This window comes from Chlamydomonas reinhardtii, chromosome 17 (genome assembly GCF_000002595.2).
Source record: "Chlamydomonas reinhardtii strain CC-503 cw92 mt+ chromosome 17, whole genome shotgun sequence".
Taxonomy (NCBI): Eukaryota; Viridiplantae; Chlorophyta; class Chlorophyceae; order Chlamydomonadales; family Chlamydomonadaceae; genus Chlamydomonas; species Chlamydomonas reinhardtii.
Genome location: NC_057020.1, coordinates 4573998 through 4591842, shown reverse-complemented (window position 1 = coordinate 4591842; position 17845 = coordinate 4573998). Strand labels below are relative to the sequence as shown.

General features: G+C 60.0%; 4 protein-coding genes across 4 annotated transcripts; 2 read left to right on the top strand and 2 right to left on the bottom strand.

The window, feature by feature from the left end:
• The first annotated feature begins 69 nt into the window (after positions 1-69).
• CHLRE_17g733026v5 (uncharacterized protein) lies at positions 70-4995 on the top strand. Its single transcript, XM_043072461.1, has 3 exons — positions 70-515; positions 1056-1230; positions 4064-4995. Exons 1-3 carry the CDS (start codon positions 460-462, stop codon positions 4274-4276), a joined length of 444 nt encoding a protein of 147 aa, XP_042914920.1. The 5' UTR covers positions 70-459; the 3' UTR covers positions 4277-4995.
• A 401-nt stretch (positions 4996-5396) lies between these two features.
• CHLRE_17g733000v5 (uncharacterized protein) lies at positions 5397-10079 on the bottom strand. Its single transcript, XM_043072460.1, has 6 exons — positions 9716-10079; positions 9569-9613; positions 9239-9285; positions 8818-8864; positions 7834-8561; positions 5397-6343 (listed from the first exon to the last, which is right to left on the bottom strand). The coding sequence occupies exons 1-5, from the start codon at positions 9760-9762 to the stop codon at positions 8514-8516; spliced, it is 234 nt and encodes a 77-aa protein (XP_042914919.1). The 5' UTR covers positions 9763-10079; the 3' UTR covers positions 5397-6343; positions 7834-8513.
• Positions 10080-10749: 670 nt separating this feature from the next.
• On the top strand, positions 10750-12175 carry CHLRE_17g732951v5 (uncharacterized protein). The gene is made up of 2 exons (XM_001701440.2): positions 10750-10976; positions 11128-12175. The coding sequence occupies exons 1-2, from the start codon at positions 10842-10844 to the stop codon at positions 11482-11484; spliced, it is 492 nt and encodes a 163-aa protein (XP_001701492.2). The 5' UTR covers positions 10750-10841; the 3' UTR covers positions 11485-12175.
• Positions 12176-12177: 2 nt separating this feature from the next.
• On the bottom strand, positions 12178-17839 carry CHLRE_17g732901v5 (uncharacterized protein). The gene is made up of 9 exons (XM_043072459.1): positions 17461-17839; positions 17077-17336; positions 16544-16822; positions 15978-16322; positions 15549-15643; positions 15095-15266; positions 14549-14795; positions 14025-14178; positions 12178-13765 (listed from the first exon to the last, which is right to left on the bottom strand). Exons 1-9 carry the CDS (start codon positions 17651-17653, stop codon positions 12721-12723), a joined length of 2790 nt encoding a protein of 929 aa, XP_042914918.1. The 5' UTR covers positions 17654-17839; the 3' UTR covers positions 12178-12720.
• Positions 17840-17845: the final 6 nt, after the last annotated feature.

Here is a 17845-nt window from a genome sequence, read left to right as displayed (position 1 = left end):
AAGGCATCGCACGGCGATCGCGCGCGCGCCTTCTCACTTCTCACTCCTTGACTCGCCGCAAACGATACATACACGAACGTTTCTTGGCTTTTGAAACTTAGACTGCAGGTGAGCTTGCGTTTCATCAGCACGTTCACATACAACTTCACACCCGCCCGCGCCCGCCGTTGCGCGGGACTGTTGCTGGCACAGCTTCTGCCGCGTTAACTCCTAGATAAAATGCATCTTCGCTTTACTGCGTTTCATAAAAATACACAGCGCACCGCTCGCGATGTCCATTCGCTTTGTTTCAGCGCAGCAGCAGCACAGAGTCAGCCAACAGCAGCATCCTGTTGTATACGCTGTTCTAAGCTTGATAAGCTCGACGCCGCTGCTGTCCGTGTTTTGTGCAGTGGGTGTGACCGAGAGGAGCGAAGAGACGTGTCGCCTCTATCAGCAGACGAGCGCAATCAAGCAACCATGCGCCTCGTCAATTATGGGAAAGCCAGCAGTAAAATCCCTTCATCGGAAGTAAGGTATGCGGCGTGCCGCAAGGCCGGGTGTGGGTCAAGGTGTGGTCCAAGGTGTGCGTGGGCCAAGCAAGGTAGGTGTGGATGGTCGACGCACCGCCGACCCTGAGCTTTCTGGGTGGCTGGTCGTGTTGCACGGGGCCGCGCTGATCGGCGCGCGTGGCTGGTCGTGTGTGCCCCCCGGGGGCCTGCTGCAAGCAAGTCGTCCATACATGCGATAGTGCAGGCAGGCAGGCGATGGGGGTAGAAAGGCCAATGCCAGCTAGGGTTGCCGACTGGGGATTGACCACTTCGGCGGGAGGGGGCGGGAAGGCGCGCAACCATAATCTTTGCCGTACGTGTTCCCTAGTTATTGGCGGCTGGAACCTGAGATACCGTGATTAAGCTTGGCAGTACCTCGTCATCGAGCATTGCGTGCCAGCATTGATATTGAGAACTATGGCCTATGGGAACCGTTCTTCATACATCACGCCACAGCAGCATGCTTGCTTGATCACCTGCCACTCAAACTAACGCCACCTGTATGTTATGCATGCCTACCCCCAGGTGCCCCGTGGCATTCGCTGCTGGACTCCTGCTGGGCTTGATCCTGGCGGCCGGCGCGCTGCTAATGGGCCGCCACCTTCCACCCCTTGCGCCTGATGCCGACGACATCTACGTGAGCCTCGGCGCCTACCGGGACAAGGAGTGCGCACAAACGCTGGTCAACCTATTCCGACAGGTCAGGCACGTGCACCCTAGCTAGGCACACACAAGCAAGATCGGTGCATGATGTCGTGCGTGTGTGTCTGTCCAGATGAGTCGGGGAGCCCTGCGCACTGCACACGCACTGCTGCTGCCCATGGCCTGTGCCCCTCCCATGCTACCATACCATTCTTTCGTTCGCCCAACAAACATGAGCGGTACACCATCCAGCCAGTCCTTGCGCATACATGTCTTCATTCTGCGCATCATCTACATCATCTTCACACACACACACACACACACACACACACACACACACACACACACACACACACTGGTCGTAGGACTCAGCCCCGCAGCCACTGTGGTCGTGCTATCGCGTGCTGTCGCGTACTGCGTGTTTTGTTATGTTTGCTGTTTTTGTCTTCTGCCCGCCTGGTCTTTAAGAGGTAGCTCGTCCGCTGGGTCTGAGGTTGTTACACCGGTAGTAATTCCGCAAGGATTACTGGCGCGGTTAAGGGTCGGAGTGCGTTACCCTGTGGACTCCAGAGCTGTTTGCGCTCTGCCGGGGAAACGCCAGGTCACGGCAGCCCTCGATTGAGAGCCCTGTCGTTGGTTATACCAGATTATACCAGATACACGATTCACGTGATCTGGCAGAATAACCGTGGAAACCGTAGTCACACACATACACACACACACACACACACACATACACACACACACACACACACACACACACACACACACACACACACACACACACACACACACACACACACACACACACACACACACACACACACACACACACACACACACACACACACACACACACTGGTCGTAGGACTCAGCCCCGCAGCCACTGTGGTCGTGCTATCGCGTGCTGTCGCGTACTGCGTGTTTTGTTATGTTTGCTGTTTTTGTCTTCTGCCCGCCTGGTCTTTAAGAGGTAGCTCGTCCGCTGGGTCTGAGGTTGTTACACCGGTAGTAATTCCGCAAGGATTACTGGCGCGGTTAAGGGTCGGAGTGCGTTACCCTGTGGACTCCAGAGCTGTTTGCGCTCTGCCGGGGAAACGCCAGGTCACGGCAGCCCTCGATTGAGAGCCCTGTCGTTGGTTATACCAGATTATACCAGATACACGATTCACGTGATCTGGCAGAATAACCGTGGAAACCGTAGTCACACACATACACACACACACACACACACACACATACACACACACACACACACACACACACACACACACACACACACACACACACACACACACACACACACACACACACACACACACACACACACACACACACACACACACACACACACACACACACACACACACACACACACACACACTGGTCGTAGGACTCAGCCCCGCAGCCACTGTGGTCGTGCTATCGCGTGCTGTCGCGTACTGCGTGTTTTGTTATGTTTGCTGTTTTTGTCTTCTGCCCGCCTGGTCTTTAAGAGGTAGCTCGTCCGCTGGGTCTGAGGTTGTTACACCGGTAGTAATTCCGCAAGGATTACTGGCGCGGTTAAGGGTCGGAGTGCGTTACCCTGTGGACTCCAGAGCTGTTTGCGCTCTGCCGGGGAAACGCCAGGTCACGGCAGCCCTCGATTGAGAGCCCTGTCGTTGGTTATACCAGATTATACCAGATACACGATTCACGTGATCTGGCAGAATAACCGTGGAAACCGTAGTCACACACATACACACACACACACACACACACACATACACACACACACACACACACACACACACACACACACACACACACACACACACACACACACACACACACACACACACACACACACACACACACACACACACACACACACACACACACACACACACACACACACACACACACACACACACACTGGTCGTAGGACTCAGCCCCGCAGCCACTGTGGTCGTGCTATCGCGTGCTGTCGCGTACTGCGTGTTTTGTTATGTTTGCTGTTTTTGTCTTCTGCCCGCCTGGTCTTTAAGAGGTAGCTCGTCCGCTGGGTCTGAGGTTGTTACACCGGTAGTAATTCCGCAAGGATTACTGGCGCGGTTAAGGGTCGGAGTGCGTTACCCTGTGGACTCCAGAGCTGTTTGCGCTCTGCCGGGGAAACGCCAGGTCACGGCAGCCCTCGATTGAGAGCCCTGTCGTTGGTTATACCAGATTATACCAGATACACGATTCACGTGATCTGGCAGAATAACCGTGGAAACCGTAGTCACACACATACACACACACACACACACACACACATACACACACACACACACACACACTGTGGTGCGGCGGGAGGACACTCCTGTGGTGCGGCGGGAGGACACTCCTGTGGTGCGGCGGGAGGACACTCCTGTGGTGCGGCGGGAGGACACTCCTGTGGTGCGGCGGGAGGACCTGCCAGCAGCTGCGGCTGCAACGCTTGGCGCCATCAGGGACACCCTGGCGCGCCTTTGGCAGGAGGTACGCTGGGAACGGCGACACTTTGAGACGCTGTGGCGGTTGGCCATCGACGCAGTGCCGCTGCCGGGAAATTCGCATATGCCGTTGGCTCGCCGTGAGCCATGCGGCTGTGGGCAGCACGGCCATGGGGGCGCCGCGGCGGGGGCACACGCCACGGCAGCACCACTTCTGGGATTGCGCGGTGGCGAAGGCCGTGGTAGCGCAGATCAACGCACACAACCCCGGTCCGGCTCCCATCAGCCAAGCCCAGCTGTGGCTGGTCCAGGCGCCGCCGAGTTTTCAGCAGTGTGTCTGGGACGTGGTGGTGATGGCGGCGCTGGCCGCCACAGAACATGGCCGGGTGCGGCTGCGCGGGATGACGTACGCGCGCCGCAGCGGCCCTGGAAATTCAGACGGCGGCGGCAGCAGCTCCCGAGGCTGCAGTGGCAGGTGCAGTGGAGGCGGAACCCGATCTTGACGAGATCCCGCCCACACAGCTGACGCCGCCGCAGCCAGGCGTCAACCCCGTCGAGCTTGCGTGCGCTCGCGCAGTCGCGGACTTCTGGTCGCGGCTGATGCAGTTCGCGCAGCTCGGCGTGCCCCAAAATGGGCTGCGATGGTGTTGACGCCACTCACCCCATCCTGGCGGTGGTGAACGGTGAAATGCTGTGCGCGTTGCCGCAAGCTATGGAGCTGGAGGCTTGAAAGGGATCAGCCCTTAGGAGAAGCGCGTGAGCACTAACATGAGCCACTGAAGCAGTGGCATACGAGAGGGTCAGCGGGGGAGCTTAGCGGGCGGGCGAAGGTTTTTTTTGTGTTACGCCCGTGGGAGCAGGGCCAGGTTTTGCGGGGTTTTTGCCTGTGAGGGTGTTTTGGGTGCTGCAGCACCCCGGGCCTTACGGCCTGGACCGGCCTAGTGGCCAGACGCGTTTGTGGCTGCCCTTAGGCATAGTCTGCCCTGGCGTCGAGAGCTGGTTAGGTTGCGGTTGAGGTCGTGCAGGCTGCGGGGTCGCAGGACTCAGCCCCACAGCCACTGTGGTCGTGCTATCGCGTGCTGTCGCGTGCTGCGTGCTGCGTGTTTTGTTATGTTTGCTGTTTTTTTGTTTGCTGCCCGCCTGGTCTTAAGAGGTAGCTCGCCCGCTGGGTCTGAGGTTGTTACACCGGTAGTAATTCCGCAAGGGTTACTGGCGCGGTGAAGGGTCGGAGTGCGTTACCCTGTGGACTCCAGAGCTGTTTGCGCTCTGCCGGGGAAACGCCAGGTCACGGCAGCCCTCGATTGAGAGCCCTGTCGTTGGTTATACCAGATACACGATTCACGTGATCTGGCAGAATAACCGTGGAAACCGTAGTCACACACACTTACACACACACACACACACACACACACACACACACACACACACACACACACACACACACACACACACTTACACACACACACACACACACACACACACACACACACACACACACACACACACACACACACACACACACACACACACACACACACACACAACGCGTGCCGTGATTGCCCTCACATACGGTACGGTAACACATACAGGCGCACGACCACCGCCGTGTCTTCGTGGGAGCTGCCACGTACACCATGCAGGGCAACACCTCCGCCGCAGAGCGATGTGAATCTCCCGAGCTGGCACCCTACGAGTCCAACATCAGGTAGGTGTGTTGCCCAGTGCAGTTGGGCCACGCGTGGCACGTACGTGCGTGCGTATGTTTTGCTCCCCATTTATGTACTTACAGTATTTCTCGTCTCCAATACGCAAGCCAAAGCAGGGCACACGTCTTGTGCTTCTTCAGTGCCTACCTTTCACATTACTGCATCGTATCTTCCACGCACTGCACGCACGCACATGCAGGCGCCTGCACTTGAACAGCTCTGCTGGCCGCGGCCCCAACCTGTCGCGCTACCATGGAGCCGCTATGTACGGAGGGCAAAAGTACCTCTTACAAGTAAGGTTGGAGGGTTGCGTGGTTGGGGTAGGGTGCGCGGGGAGGAGGGCATGCCGATCCAAATAAACAGCGCGTGCGTGCATGGCGACGTTCAACAGGTGGGTGGGGTCCCTGCCACCGCCGCGGAAAACTATTGCCGCCGCTGCACGACCACGACCAGTGTATAGCATCAAGATCAAGCTTTTCCCTGGCGGACACAAAGGGTTACACGTAACCGCTTGCGTGCATGCATGCACGGCCGATTGTTCAACGCAACTAACCCCGTGTAGTGCGCGCGGTGCTGTGGAAACGATGGTCTGTCATCTGCTAGCTAGTCCTACCTTTTACTGTCAGGATAACGCAGCACAACACCCGCCGGGCACTCCCGTCCCACGCACAATTAGCACAATGCCAAATTCAACAGCAACATTATTACCATGCATATATGGAGATCTTACAAATGTGCCCCCGTGCGTGCGTACGTGACCAGCTTGAGCCCTGCTCCTTCACTTCAAACGTGTGCTTTATAATCACCGTTCTTCACATGCAAGGCTACCCCCCCCCGTCCGCATCGCGCGTTTCATGTCACAACAACAACAACAACGAAAATGTCACTTCCCAGCCGTGTATGCATGCATCCACGAGCGCGCATACCGTATCGTTGCTCTAACGCGCGCTGTATAACCTACCATCATGTCCGCCTGCTGCGTGCCAGATGGACTCACACATGCTGTTCGCTCCTGGCTGGGATGCGGAACTCATACGCATGGCCACACACACGCCGCGCAAGAAAGCCATCATCACGGTGAGTGGGGGGAGCGAGTTGCTTTCACTGCTGAAGGTTACCACCTTGACATAATAATGTTTAGACACATGCGTACGTGGAGGACGCTTGGACGCAGTCGCCACTGTATGTAACAAGCAGACCTGCAAGCAAACCACCCAGCCACGCACCGTGCCTTTGGCTCAACCCTCTCGGAAGTGTTGGCGCGCATACATTACACACGTGCGTGTCGATCGGCTCTCTATCTATCTCGCCTGCTGCATGTGTGTTACTGCTGCTGGACGCCCCGCCCCCCCCCCGCCCGTCACAGCACTATCCGCAATCCTGGGACAACATGACTGACCCAAGCGTCAACATCATGTGTGGGGCCAAATGGATGCCACAAGGCTTCATCATGTTCGGCGCTGCTGTGGATGCGCCGACGCCGTACAACACCTTTCGTGTGAGTCATGACTATCATATATGCATGTGCTGAGTGGTCCGCAGTGTGCGGCGGCTTTGAACACCCTAGATAGCCCTCCTTGCCTTGAGAAGCTGCCCGCCGGGGCCTATGCTCTGATACCCCCCTTTCCAATCCCTCACGTGCGTGCTGCTGACAACTTGCCATTTAGCTTGAGGCCACCTGCCACCTGCTTCCCTATGGCAGCGAGTTGACCATTGTAAAGGGCCTAAACTCTGGACCCCATTAATAGGTACGGGGCTGCTGGGCACGCACCCCTTTCCCAACGGTCCCGCCCGTAACGGCGGCTTTACTGCCCTAAGGCGTCCCCCTTCCCGCGTGCCCGCTCACCAAAACAAGCACCCTTGTGCTTTCTGATGCCGCATCGCTGGTGCACGTGACGCAGCCTGTGCCGTTCGTGGCGGGTGGCTTCATGTTTGCGCCCGCCTGGGTCATGTGCGACGTGCCGTATGACCCAACCCTGGAGTTCCTATTCCACGGCGACGAGGAGTTGTACAGGTGGAATGGGGGGCGGGCGGCGGGTAGCTAGGTGGGTAATATGTTGTTTGCTAGGTATTATAATACTTAAGGTGGGTGGATGGGTTTTGACCCTTACCTCTGCATAACCAGAGAGGGGGCGGGGGGTGGGTGCGTAGTAGATAGAGCTAGCTAGATAGGCGGGCGAGTTGGCGCGGCCGGGCGGCGGGATGCATGGAGCGAGCCTCGTATATATGCACCGGCCATTGCACGGGCGGACCAAGAACGCACGAGCGATTGCTGCCTGCCTGCCGGCCTGCTGGCTGCCTGCGTCTGCCCGCCCACATACAGTGCTCGGCTCTGGACCCATGGGTGGGAGATCTACACACCTGATAAGAATGTGCGTACGTACTGCGTGCGGTGTGAAGCCGCTCGGCGGCCACCACCTGTTGATGAGGCGCATGGGCTCCATATCATCTAGATCCAGAGCGAGTACGGATGCCAGTTTGTTCTTGCCGCGCTTTCATCACCTTACTTCCTGATGTATGGATGGTTCGCCCCGCCGTACACACGTGACCACATTGCAGGTCATCTTCCACCACTACGGCCGCAAGGATGGTGAGCATGTGCCGTACACATAGTACACACGCCGCCGCCCAGTACACACGCCACCTATCTAATACACTCTGGGAAAAGGGGGGGTTGAAATCCCCGGAAAAACAGGGGGTACTTCCCCGGAAAAATCTTCCCCGTATGCTTTTCGAAGAAAGTAGGAGTTTGTACGGGGAAGTCCTTACGGGGAAGTTCTTACGGGCAAGTGAAGCCCTTTTACGGGAAAGTTCAGCACCCGAGCGGGAAAGTTTTGGGAGCTGCTAACACACTTAGGATCCACACTGTACACCACGCAATACTGCGTTATCCTTTTATGACACCGGCCACACACCTGCTCCTCGTTGACAAGTCCATACGCCCATGCAACACTACACCAAACCTCGTATGATGTCTGCCTTGTATGTATGCGTGCAAACTCTAACGTGCAACAATGACTAGCGCCATCACTTGCGTGTCTGCTGGGTACAATCTGACAACCTTGATGCCCACCTCCACCGCAGCCGCCACATCTTCCTATGACCAAACTCCGTCCTTGGCACCATCATGCACGCCTCCACCCCTAGTGCTGGATGGACCAGCTGCTGCCCATGCCGGATCCTTAGTTGCGCTCCACTGCCTGCTTGTTGGCTGTGTTACATGGTTGCGCCTGCATGCACGCGGCCACACATATATGTTACAGCTAGCCACAAACGGCAGAGACGACACCTTGCAGCCAAAGTCAGGGAGGCAGCGTATAAGAGACAAAAGCCCTGTGCATGCAGGGTTGCCAGGGAACCACCTTACGGGCACCTCAGCATCTCCGTCATGCTTCACACCGATTTACCCCGCCACCTCCCACCAACACACACAACGACGCACAAAGACTGCGTCTGTGTATGCCAACATGTGTTGCGGACACTCACCGTTGCTGGGCACAATGTTGGAGGTGTAGTGGCAGTCAGCCAGCCGTCTGGGGGACGGGTCCGGAGGGAAAAAGCAGGGGTTGGGTGTGCGATGGGACAGGGTTGGGTACCAAGGTGTGGCAGGGCAGGGCAGCAGGCGGGTATGTGACACGGGATTAAGGTATCATGGCAAGGTAGCCACACATATATGTTACTGCTCGTCATTCCTCTGCCACAAACGGCAGAGACGACACATTGCGGCCAAGGTCAGGGAGGCAGTGTATAAGAGGCAAGAGCCCTGTGCACGCAGGGTTGCACCTTCCAGCCACCTCAGCATCTCCGTCATGCTTCACACCGATTTACCCCGCCACCTCCCACCAACACACACAACGACGCACAACTACTGCGTCTATGTATGCCAACATGTGTCGCGGACACTCACTGTTGCTGAGCACTATGTCGGAGGTGTAGTGCCTGTCAGCCAGCCATCTGGGGGACCGATCCGGAGGGGAAGCAGCAGGGGTTGGGCGCCAAGGTGTGGCGGGGCAGGGCAGCGGGCGGGTACATGACACGGGATCAAGGTATCATGGCAAGGTGGCCATAGATTCCAACACCTTACAGGCAGGCAGGTAGGCAGCAAACAGTCATTTGTTGAAGCCCCCCTCCCCCCACCACACGCACACACAGAGCGCGAGGAGGTGGACTTCAGCCACCTAAGCCGCCTACGGCCCAGCACCTACGACAACTCCCTAAACCCATCTCATTTACTCACCCCAAAGAGCTCCTGAAACCGTTCCCAAGAGTGAGAGGTTGAATCCTGCACAACACACAACACACGCGGGGTTGACGGGGGGCGGGCGGGCGGCACTTCGCCGCAACATGTGTCGCATCCCATTGTCATTGCAACCTGTCGACTAACCTGTGGATGAACTGTGTTGGTTGTTGCCGGTAGTGTTGCAGAGCCATGTTGGATGGCAATGACGCGGGCGACCGAGAAGACAAACTTTGAAGCAAAGCTGATAGAAACGGATGCTGACTCGTAAACCTTACGTGACGGCTGGCTTCAGCTGACGTCTGAGCAGCGTCGCCGAGCCGGTCAACGAGTCAGCAGCGCAAGAATTCGCGGCCCCAGCCAGCAAAGTAGCTACTGACATTTGAGCTAGTCTTAACTTGTGTTCAAAACGCAAATTAGCGAGGGAGAGTGGAGCAAGGGACAGCGACATAAGTGCAACAGCTGCAGAAGAGCTGAGCTCTTGCTGAGACAAAATGCAGTGTATCAAGTGTAAGTAGGTAATATATTTATGTATGCTACAATATATTTAACACGCTTGTTGCTTGAAGTCAGGCTCGCGAAACCCCATGCAGATGCTCGCCGGTCGCCTCTTCCCCACCCCCCCTCCCCGCCCCCCCGCCCCGTTTCCAGTCCATCAGCCTCTACCGTCTTCCCAGATCCTCCCTGCCTACATGCCTGTTCTCTGGGGTTCAAGGTGTGGATGTGACATTGGTGCCGCACCTCGTCCTACACCAGGCCCCGCCCCACCACCACCACCACCACCACCACCACCACCACCACCACCACCACCCACACACACATGCGCGTTTGTTTGCCAGCTGTTTGCGCCTGACAACTCAGGTCACCGGCTGCACCAGCCACACACCCCAGACAGGCCGCGTGATTGCCCCCGAAAGAGTTCCGGACTTCCGGTGAACCTCCGTGCAGTTCCGGGTTGGGTCGAAGTGGGGTGGGATGGGGTCGACTGCGTGCATTATGTAACAAACCCTAAGGGCCTTAATGAGCTTGAAATTAAGGGAGCCTGCACATATGCCAGCACAAATCCGCCAGCAGCAGAGACATGGGGGTTCCGGGGAACCCCGGCTACGGGGAAGTTTTGCCCCCCTTCCGGGAAAGTTTTGGCCCCTTACGGGAAAGTTCAGCATTTTTCCGGGAACGGATTTTTTTCCGGGGAAGACCTTTTCCCAGAGTGATAACGCACTACCTTACTTACTTGCACTCGTGCGAGGCAGTGTGATCAACTTAGCTATTGATGAGTGAGCCGTACGTACGCCTGCGTGCCATCCCCCCACAACACACACGCGTGCACGCCGCAGCGCCCAAGTTCTGGGACGACTTCGGTGATGACCCCGCATATCACGTGACCAAGGCCAGCAACATTGAAAAGGTTGGCGGGCGCCTTACCTGGTGATGTGTACGCCAGCAGAGCCCGGCGGGCAACCCGAGCATCTGTTCTTATATTACCTGTATCCCGCCTTCATGCTGCATCCCGCCTTACAGCTCGTTGCACCCAATCAATGCCCAATTTCCCCAATCAGGTCATCAAGCTTATGAACGGCACGTACGACAACCCGGGCGGCTACCCGTACGGCATGGGCAAGGACCGTACAGTACGGCAGTGGTGGGAGTACGCCGGCATGGATCCAGCGGACCATTCCCTGCTGCCACGTGGCGACAAGTTTTGCTTTGGCAGCACCTTCTACCCGGGCCCACACGCCCCCGACGCGCCCAGCCCCCGCCGCTCCCTGCGCCGCACGTGCCCGGGCCTGCCCCGCATGGATGTTGCGGCTGGCGGCCGTGGCGGGGCTGCCATGGTCAGGGCGCCCGGCGGCAGCAATATTGATGGCGTGGAGGTGTACCGGCCGTCGCGGCCCCGCTGGTTGCTGCAGCGGTAGGAGTACGGAGGGGAGGTATGCGCAGCCGCTGATGCGCGCGCACACGCACTGCGCAATGTGTTAGCGCGCAAGTGTTGTACACGCATGCGTACGTGATGTGTGCGCCAGCCATACCTGGCTGCATGCTTTCTACGTATTATCATATGTGGAGCGTTGAAAGAGAGGGCATGAGGGAGAGGGCACGTGGGAAAGGGCGTGAGCTGTATGAAGCAACCAGGGGAGGAATCAACCAAAGGGGATGCTGGCGAGCGCACGGACGGCTGGCCGCCGCATGCGTTTATTGCATGACGGTGCGGTAGTGTACGGCATGGCTTGGACTGAGGCGACACTGAGGGACAAGGGCCGCGAGTGCTGGCTATGAGGTGGGTTACAAGACGTGCGACCCAGTTGTGTTGGATGGGGTCAAGTTGATATCAGCGCCTGTATTGATATGCTTGAAAGAACGCAACACGCACAAGCGAACATGACGTTGTAGAGCCGAGGCCAGTGAGCTAGCACAAGCAAAAAGAAAAGCGTGAGCATGAGCAGCGACCGCAACTGCTACGTTACCTTTGACGAGATAACCGCGCGCCAAGCTGCGCCACTCCGGCGTCCGAAAGCTCTCAGCTGGCGTATACGGCTGTCAGAGGCTGGGCTGGCGCAGACTACCAAGCGAAGGCTGCGATGCGTTGTGATAACGCGAACCCCAAGAGACCTACCTGGAACACAGCCAGGCTGTATGTGCTGGTGCTCCATGCACACGCACACACCAATCACGTGTGCGGGCAGCATCAGGCATGTCGTACTTGTCGTGTTGAAACACAATCCTGTACATGAGGTGATTGATCACGCCCTGGCATCCATAATTCAGGTCAGGTCAGGTCACTTCACGACTTGACCTTGAGTTGGGTTCAAGTGTTTGCCTGTACGCAGCGTCCCCGCGCGCAAGCTGCGCGTGTTCACGCCTACCACATGTACATACCGCACAATTAATACAGCCTGCATGAAGACTATAGTTCTGGCGGCCGATCGATCACGTGCTGTACTGCATCACCGCCACGCCATCATAGTACACCCAGCACTCGTCCTCGGACCCTAATCTTCTTCAACGCCGGCTGCAGCAGCGGCAGCCGCTGCGCCAGCAGCACCGGCACCCGCCCTGCCCCTGCCGATCCCGCCGCCATCCTGCAGCACACCTCAAGCCTACACGCCGGTTTCCGCTCCAGGCGTGCCAGAAAGGTTGGTCCCCGGCTTTGGCTAAGCCAACGCATATGTCGGGCCTGCTGGGGTGGTGGCGCCGGTGACGCCGGTAGTCACGTCCCGCTGCCCAGCCGCCTGCCGACTGCTGTAAACAGCTCCAGCGCCGCACCCATCCACATCCTCATCCTCATCCTCGCTGATCACAATCGCCTCTACCCCCGCCTCCCCCTCGTCCTCCTCGCCCCCCACCTCCTGCTTGAGGCCCACCGCGTGCGCTGCCGCAGCAGGCGTAGCAGGCGCAAGGGCCTGCGCCGCCACCGCTGCCGCCTGTGCCCGTGGCACGACAACCGCCACTGACGACGCCTCTGGCTTCCCTCCCCAATCCCCACCGCCATCCCCGGTGCCTCCAGCGCTGCCATCACCACCGCTGCGAAGGCCGCCTGCCCCTGTGTCATGCGCCTGGCCCTCGGCAGCTGCTGGCGCCTCATCCGCCGAGAGACGGCCAGCCAGCAGCATCAGGCGGCGGCGCTTGAAGCCACTGGCCCGGTCCAGAAGCGCAGCTGCATCACTGCCGCCGCCTGCTGCTGCACCTGCGGATGCCCCGCCCCCAACCACGCCGCTCCTCTGGGCGTCATCCACACGTTCGCTTACACCCACGGCAGCCTCCCTCCAAAGGGCCTGGCGGCAAGTGGCGGTGCCGCAACACGGTGGTGGTTGGCGTGGTGGTGGTGCTGCGGCAGCGGTGGTCGCGGCCGCAGCCGTCAACTCCTTCCGCTGATCGCCCTGCTGCTGCTGCCGTTGACCCTCTTTGAGCTCCTCCTCCTCTGCCCGCCAGCACTCCACCTCCACTTCCCGAGCCCGCGCATCCTGGCTCGCCCCGTCTTGCGAGTCGGAGGCGGCGGAGACATACGCGGGCGAGCCAGGCGAATCGGGACCTGTGCCTGCCGGGGGGTCGGTGGCCGGGTTGAGGCTGCCAAGACCACCGGCGGCGGCGCTGCTGGCGCCGGCGCCGCCACCGCGCCGACCGCCGCCGGCCGTGTGGCTGTCCATCCTCTGTTGCAAATCCGGAAACACCACACGCAAGCAGCTCTCCGCTCCACACCTGCGGATGGCAAGGCGCCGACCGCAGCGAAACCGAGACAAACCGACTTGAAGTTGCCGTCGACAAAGTTCATGTTTGCAACAGCATGCGCGCTTTGGTGCTCCGCAACTACATACGGGACGCCAACGCGCCTGAAGCACTACCGTCAGCACCATGCGCGGCACGTGGCACACAATGACCACAGCCCGCTTCTTACTGACACCTGCTGCCCGAATCAGCTATCTAATTGGCCAAGACACCCGTGCGTGTGCGCGCCCACCTGCAAGCCACCTGGCCACTGGGGTTGGCCCGTATGGCTGCCCGCTGCGCCTCGTCCTTGATGTGCGCCACGTAGTTTAGCAGCAGCTGCTCTCCGGGGCGGATGTGGCGGGTGGTGCGCATGCAGATGACCATCGCCGCCTCGTAAAGGCCGCCTGTAGATATTAGGGCAGCCGGCAGAGATGCCCTAGGGCGTGTTGCGCAAGGTTCAGTACCGACTGTGGCGTAGAGCGACTGCGTTCCGCCCACACCGCCTGTGGGCGGGGCCAGCAGGAACACCCCCACGTGCACATTCTCTGGTTCCCCTTGAAGCACATACTTCCCAATCAAGCAACACGCGATGAGCCCAAACAAGGCATGGCCTCAAGATACAGCCACAGCCCTCGAACGATCGAAGATTCACGCACCCAGCCCTCCATTCCTTTCCACGCGCCACAGGCCTCCCTCCGGCGCAGTACGGCCCCCTCCATCCCAGCCACCACCCTCCTCCGAAACCCCACAACTCCCGCCGCCACACCGCCTCACCGCTGCACACGTTGACGCTCTCCACGTTCGCCGCCTCACAATGATGGTTGAGGAAGCGAGCCACGTTGCCCAGCCGCGTGGCGTCAACCACCACCGGCAAGTCACCGCCGCTGCCGGGTGTGGCAGCGGGTGTGGCAGCGGGTGTAGCGGCGGGTGTGGCGGCGGGCGGCGGGGCGGCGCACATGAGCTGTAGGTCGTACATGTAGTGCAGCCCCGCGTCGTGGTACTGCTGCCCGCGCGCGTCGGCCTGCAGCAGGTGCAGGGAGAGGCAGGTGCAGCGCGAGGCAGGTGCAGGGAGACGGAGCGCGAGGCAGGCAGGCAGCAGGCGGGTGGGTGGGTGGATAAGGAAGGCCGATCGAACCGCAGGGCGTTGGGTTGGCGTTTGACAGGTTCTTCACAAGAATAACCGCATGTGTTGAGTCCAAAGCGCTGCCACCCCACATCCCCGGCCCCGCCCCCTCCATTTCCACAGCACCGCCATCTTACCCTCCCCACGGCCCCGCCCACTCCAAAGCGCCGCCACCACGCCCCCGGGCTCGCTCTCACCTCCTCCTCCGTGATCCACTCCCCCACATACTCCATCAGCAGCGTGCCGGCAGGGATGTACTCCCCCGCGAACACGCCCACGTCCCGCCGGCCCGCCTGCATGTGCAGCGGCTGCACCTCCAAGCAGTACTGCACGCCCTCGCTCCGCAGCCGACACAGCTCCCGCCGCGCCCTGCATGTGGCGGCGGTAGCGGCGGTGTTGTTGGAAGTGGTGGATGGTGGAACAGCGGGCGGCCGGTGGGCGAGATGCGGACTGCGCGCGGCGGCAGCAGCAGCAGCAGTAGCAGCCGCAGCGTACGACGTGGTCTTATGCCATCATCACTCGCCAGCGCCCCGTCGGGCAGCCAAATCAAGGCAAGCCACCCGAAGAGAGCCAGGCCGGCGCACACGGAAATAAGGCAAAAGGAAGCACGGGCAGATACGCGCGCACTTGCACAGGGCACGCACGCCGCACCAGAGCTTGCCGCAGGCGGCGGCGGGGCAGTCGCACTCGGTCAGGAAGTCAGCTTGCAGCAGGTCGGACGTGATGGGCTCACGTACAGCAGCAGCCTAATGTGGGGGAGGAGGCCGGGAGGCGACGTTGTGCGTGCGTGTGACAGACAGAGGATAACGCGCACGCACGTGTATGGACAAGCGCCTACCCAACAGGCAAGGAGCAAGTGTATGCGGCAATGTTGAGCGGGCTGAGTGGATTGAGTGGGTAGGTAGGTAGCTAGGACTAGAAGTCAGCACCATGCGGCGGGGGACAGCAGCATCCGAGGGCCGCGCACACACGGTCCTCCATGATGCCGCCCACGGCACGCGCACACAGCCTACGGCTGCACACAGCCCAGCAAACACGCCAGACACGCAGCCTTACATGCCAGCCCAGCCCAGCACCCACCGCGCCCCGCACCAGCCACGGCCGGCCGATGTACTGGAAGCTGCAGTCCGCCGGCACGCCCTCCACCAGAGACGCGTGCATGCCGTACCCGCCGCCACCCACGCCGCCTGCGCCGCCGTCGCCCACGTCACTGCCGTACAAGCTGTACCCGACACAGCCGCCGTCGCCGCCACCGCCGCCGTCGCCACATGCCGTGGCTGCCGCGGCCGCGGCAGCTGCGGCGGCGGCGGCGGCGCGCTCTGAGTAGCTCTTAATGCGGACACGCGGCTCCGCCAGTGGCAGGCCGGTGAGGCCGTCTGTGGGGTACAGCCGCCGCTCCTCGCGCCAGCGCTTCACGGCAGCGTCCTGTCGGGCGCGCGAGATGTGCGGTACGCACCATTGGGTTAGGCAGGCACAAATGGGAAGCGTTCGACGCTGCGCGCACCGTATAAGGATAAGCTCACACACACGTGGTTGGTGGCGTGATCCGCTACGATCTCTCCCACTTGACGTTACCCTCCTCCGTACGTCGTAGCGTCCGTCGACCACGGCCCCTCGCCCCGCCCCACCCTGCCGCGCTGACCCACCATGCCCCGCGTGCGGCTGTCCTTGAGGCGCCTCTTCACCCACGACTCCCACACGCACTGCCCCTCCCGTACATCCAGGGTGGGACTGTACGGCAGGAAGTAGGCATCGAAGCAGGCCTTCGCCTGCAGCGGCTTCGGGGCGGCGGCATGTTGCTGGGGAGTGCCAGTAGCTTCGGCAGCGGCTGCTGGGGCCCCGGATGTGGGCAAGCCGGCGGCGGTAGCAGCCGCAGTGGGGGCTGCGGTTGCGTCCGGTGTGTAGTGGCTCGCAACCAGCAGCAGCTGCGAACGACGCAGAGGTGGAGCGAGTGGGATGCCGCCGGTGCTAGCTTGAACGCAGTGCATAGATGAGTCAGTGGCGCTTACATGCCCACCCGCAGGTCCGCGTCTCTTATGAACCACATCACCGTAAATGCACGCACGTCCCGCACACACACCGTAGGCGCCTGCTCTTAAACTGCTGCCCCAATCCTCGTTCCTGAAACCCAACGACCGGGCTTTCCATGCAGCACACCCGCCGCCCACCCGCCACGCACCCGCCACTCGAGGTTGGGCGACGAGATGGAGGTGGCGCAGGCTAGCGCCTGGTTGGTCCTGAGGCAGTGCCTGTGGAGCTGCTGGAAGGATTCGAGCTCGCGCCGCATCACCTGCGGCGTGAAGCGGAGGTGAGGCGCAAACTCCGGCTGCAGCTGCGGCACCGCCGGCAGCGGCGGCCCGCTGGGCTCAGTGGGTTGCGGTGACAGGGCGCCGAAAGCTTCAGGTCCATATGAGAAGGGCACGGCCCGGAACCGCGCGCCTGCAGGAGCGGGCAGGAGCAAGGAGCGACGTGGTCGGGTCTTGATGCACGCCGCACCGGGCTTGCATGAGGGGGCCTGGCGTCAGGGTTCTGCAATGACGTTCTCCATATGCTGCTATCTTGCCTGAAATATGCAATGGCACCTCGTCCTCGTTGAGAAACCAGCAAGGGCGTGCTCCAACCCGCGGAGCCTTCCGCATGGAGACGGCCACCTGGACTGTGCCCGTCGGCTCCGCCACTGTAATCGATCCCCAGCCATTTCTCGAGCACACATTTTGCCATGCCTCGTCGGCAAGCAACGGCCGTCTGCTTGCCATTTTTGCGAGGTTCCAGACGCCGTTCTACATATCCAAAGTAGCTTAAGTCTAACAAAGGTATCTGAAGCTCATTTTAAAGAAAACTGGAACAAATCGCAGAGAACGTGCAGTGGTGCGTTTTATGATAATCATGCGCAGGGAATCAGCGTGTTTTGACAAATGTTTTCCTCGTGAGGTGTTATGAGGGTCTTG

Bases quoted from the DNA above. Each gene is read 5' to 3' on its own strand.
- CHLRE_17g733026v5 (XM_043072461.1), top strand. From the start codon at position 460: ATGCGCCTCGTCAATTATGGGAAAGCCAGCAGTAAAATCCCTTCATCG. The intron at 516-1,055 runs GTATGCGGCGTG...GCCTACCCCCAG, and splicing joins ATCCCTTCATCGGAAGTAAG to GTGCCCCGTGGCATTCGCTG. The intron at 1,231-4,063 runs GTCAGGCACGTG...CTGGAAATTCAG, and splicing joins TGGTCAACCTATTCCGACAG to ACGGCGGCGGCAGCAGCTCC.
- CHLRE_17g733000v5 (XM_043072460.1), bottom strand. From the start codon at position 9,762: ATGGCTCTGCAACACTACCGGCAACAACCAACACAGTTCATCCACAG. The intron at 9,614-9,715 runs GTTAGTCGACAG...TGTGTTGTGCAG, and splicing joins CCAACACAGTTCATCCACAG to GATTCAACCTCTCACTCTTG. The intron at 8,865-9,238 runs GTGAGTGTCCGC...CCCGTCCCCCAG, and splicing joins CGACATAGTGCTCAGCAACA to ACGGCTGGCTGACTGCCACT.
- CHLRE_17g732951v5 (XM_001701440.2), top strand. From the start codon at position 10,842: ATGAGTGAGCCGTACGTACGCCTGCGTGCCATCCCCCCACAACACACA. The intron at 10,977-11,127 runs GTTGGCGGGCGC...TTCCCCAATCAG, and splicing joins AGGCCAGCAACATTGAAAAG to GTCATCAAGCTTATGAACGG.
- CHLRE_17g732901v5 (XM_043072459.1), bottom strand. From the start codon at position 17,653: ATGGCAAGCAGACGGCCGTTGCTTGCCGACGAGGCATGGCAAAATGTG. The intron at 16,823-17,076 runs GTGCGTGGCGGG...CGTCGTTCGCAG, and splicing joins CGCCCAACCTCGAGTGGCGG to CTGCTGCTGGTTGCGAGCCA. The intron at 14,179-14,548 runs GTGAGGCGGTGT...TAATATCTACAG, and splicing joins GAGCGTCAACGTGTGCAGCG to GCGGCCTTTACGAGGCGGCG.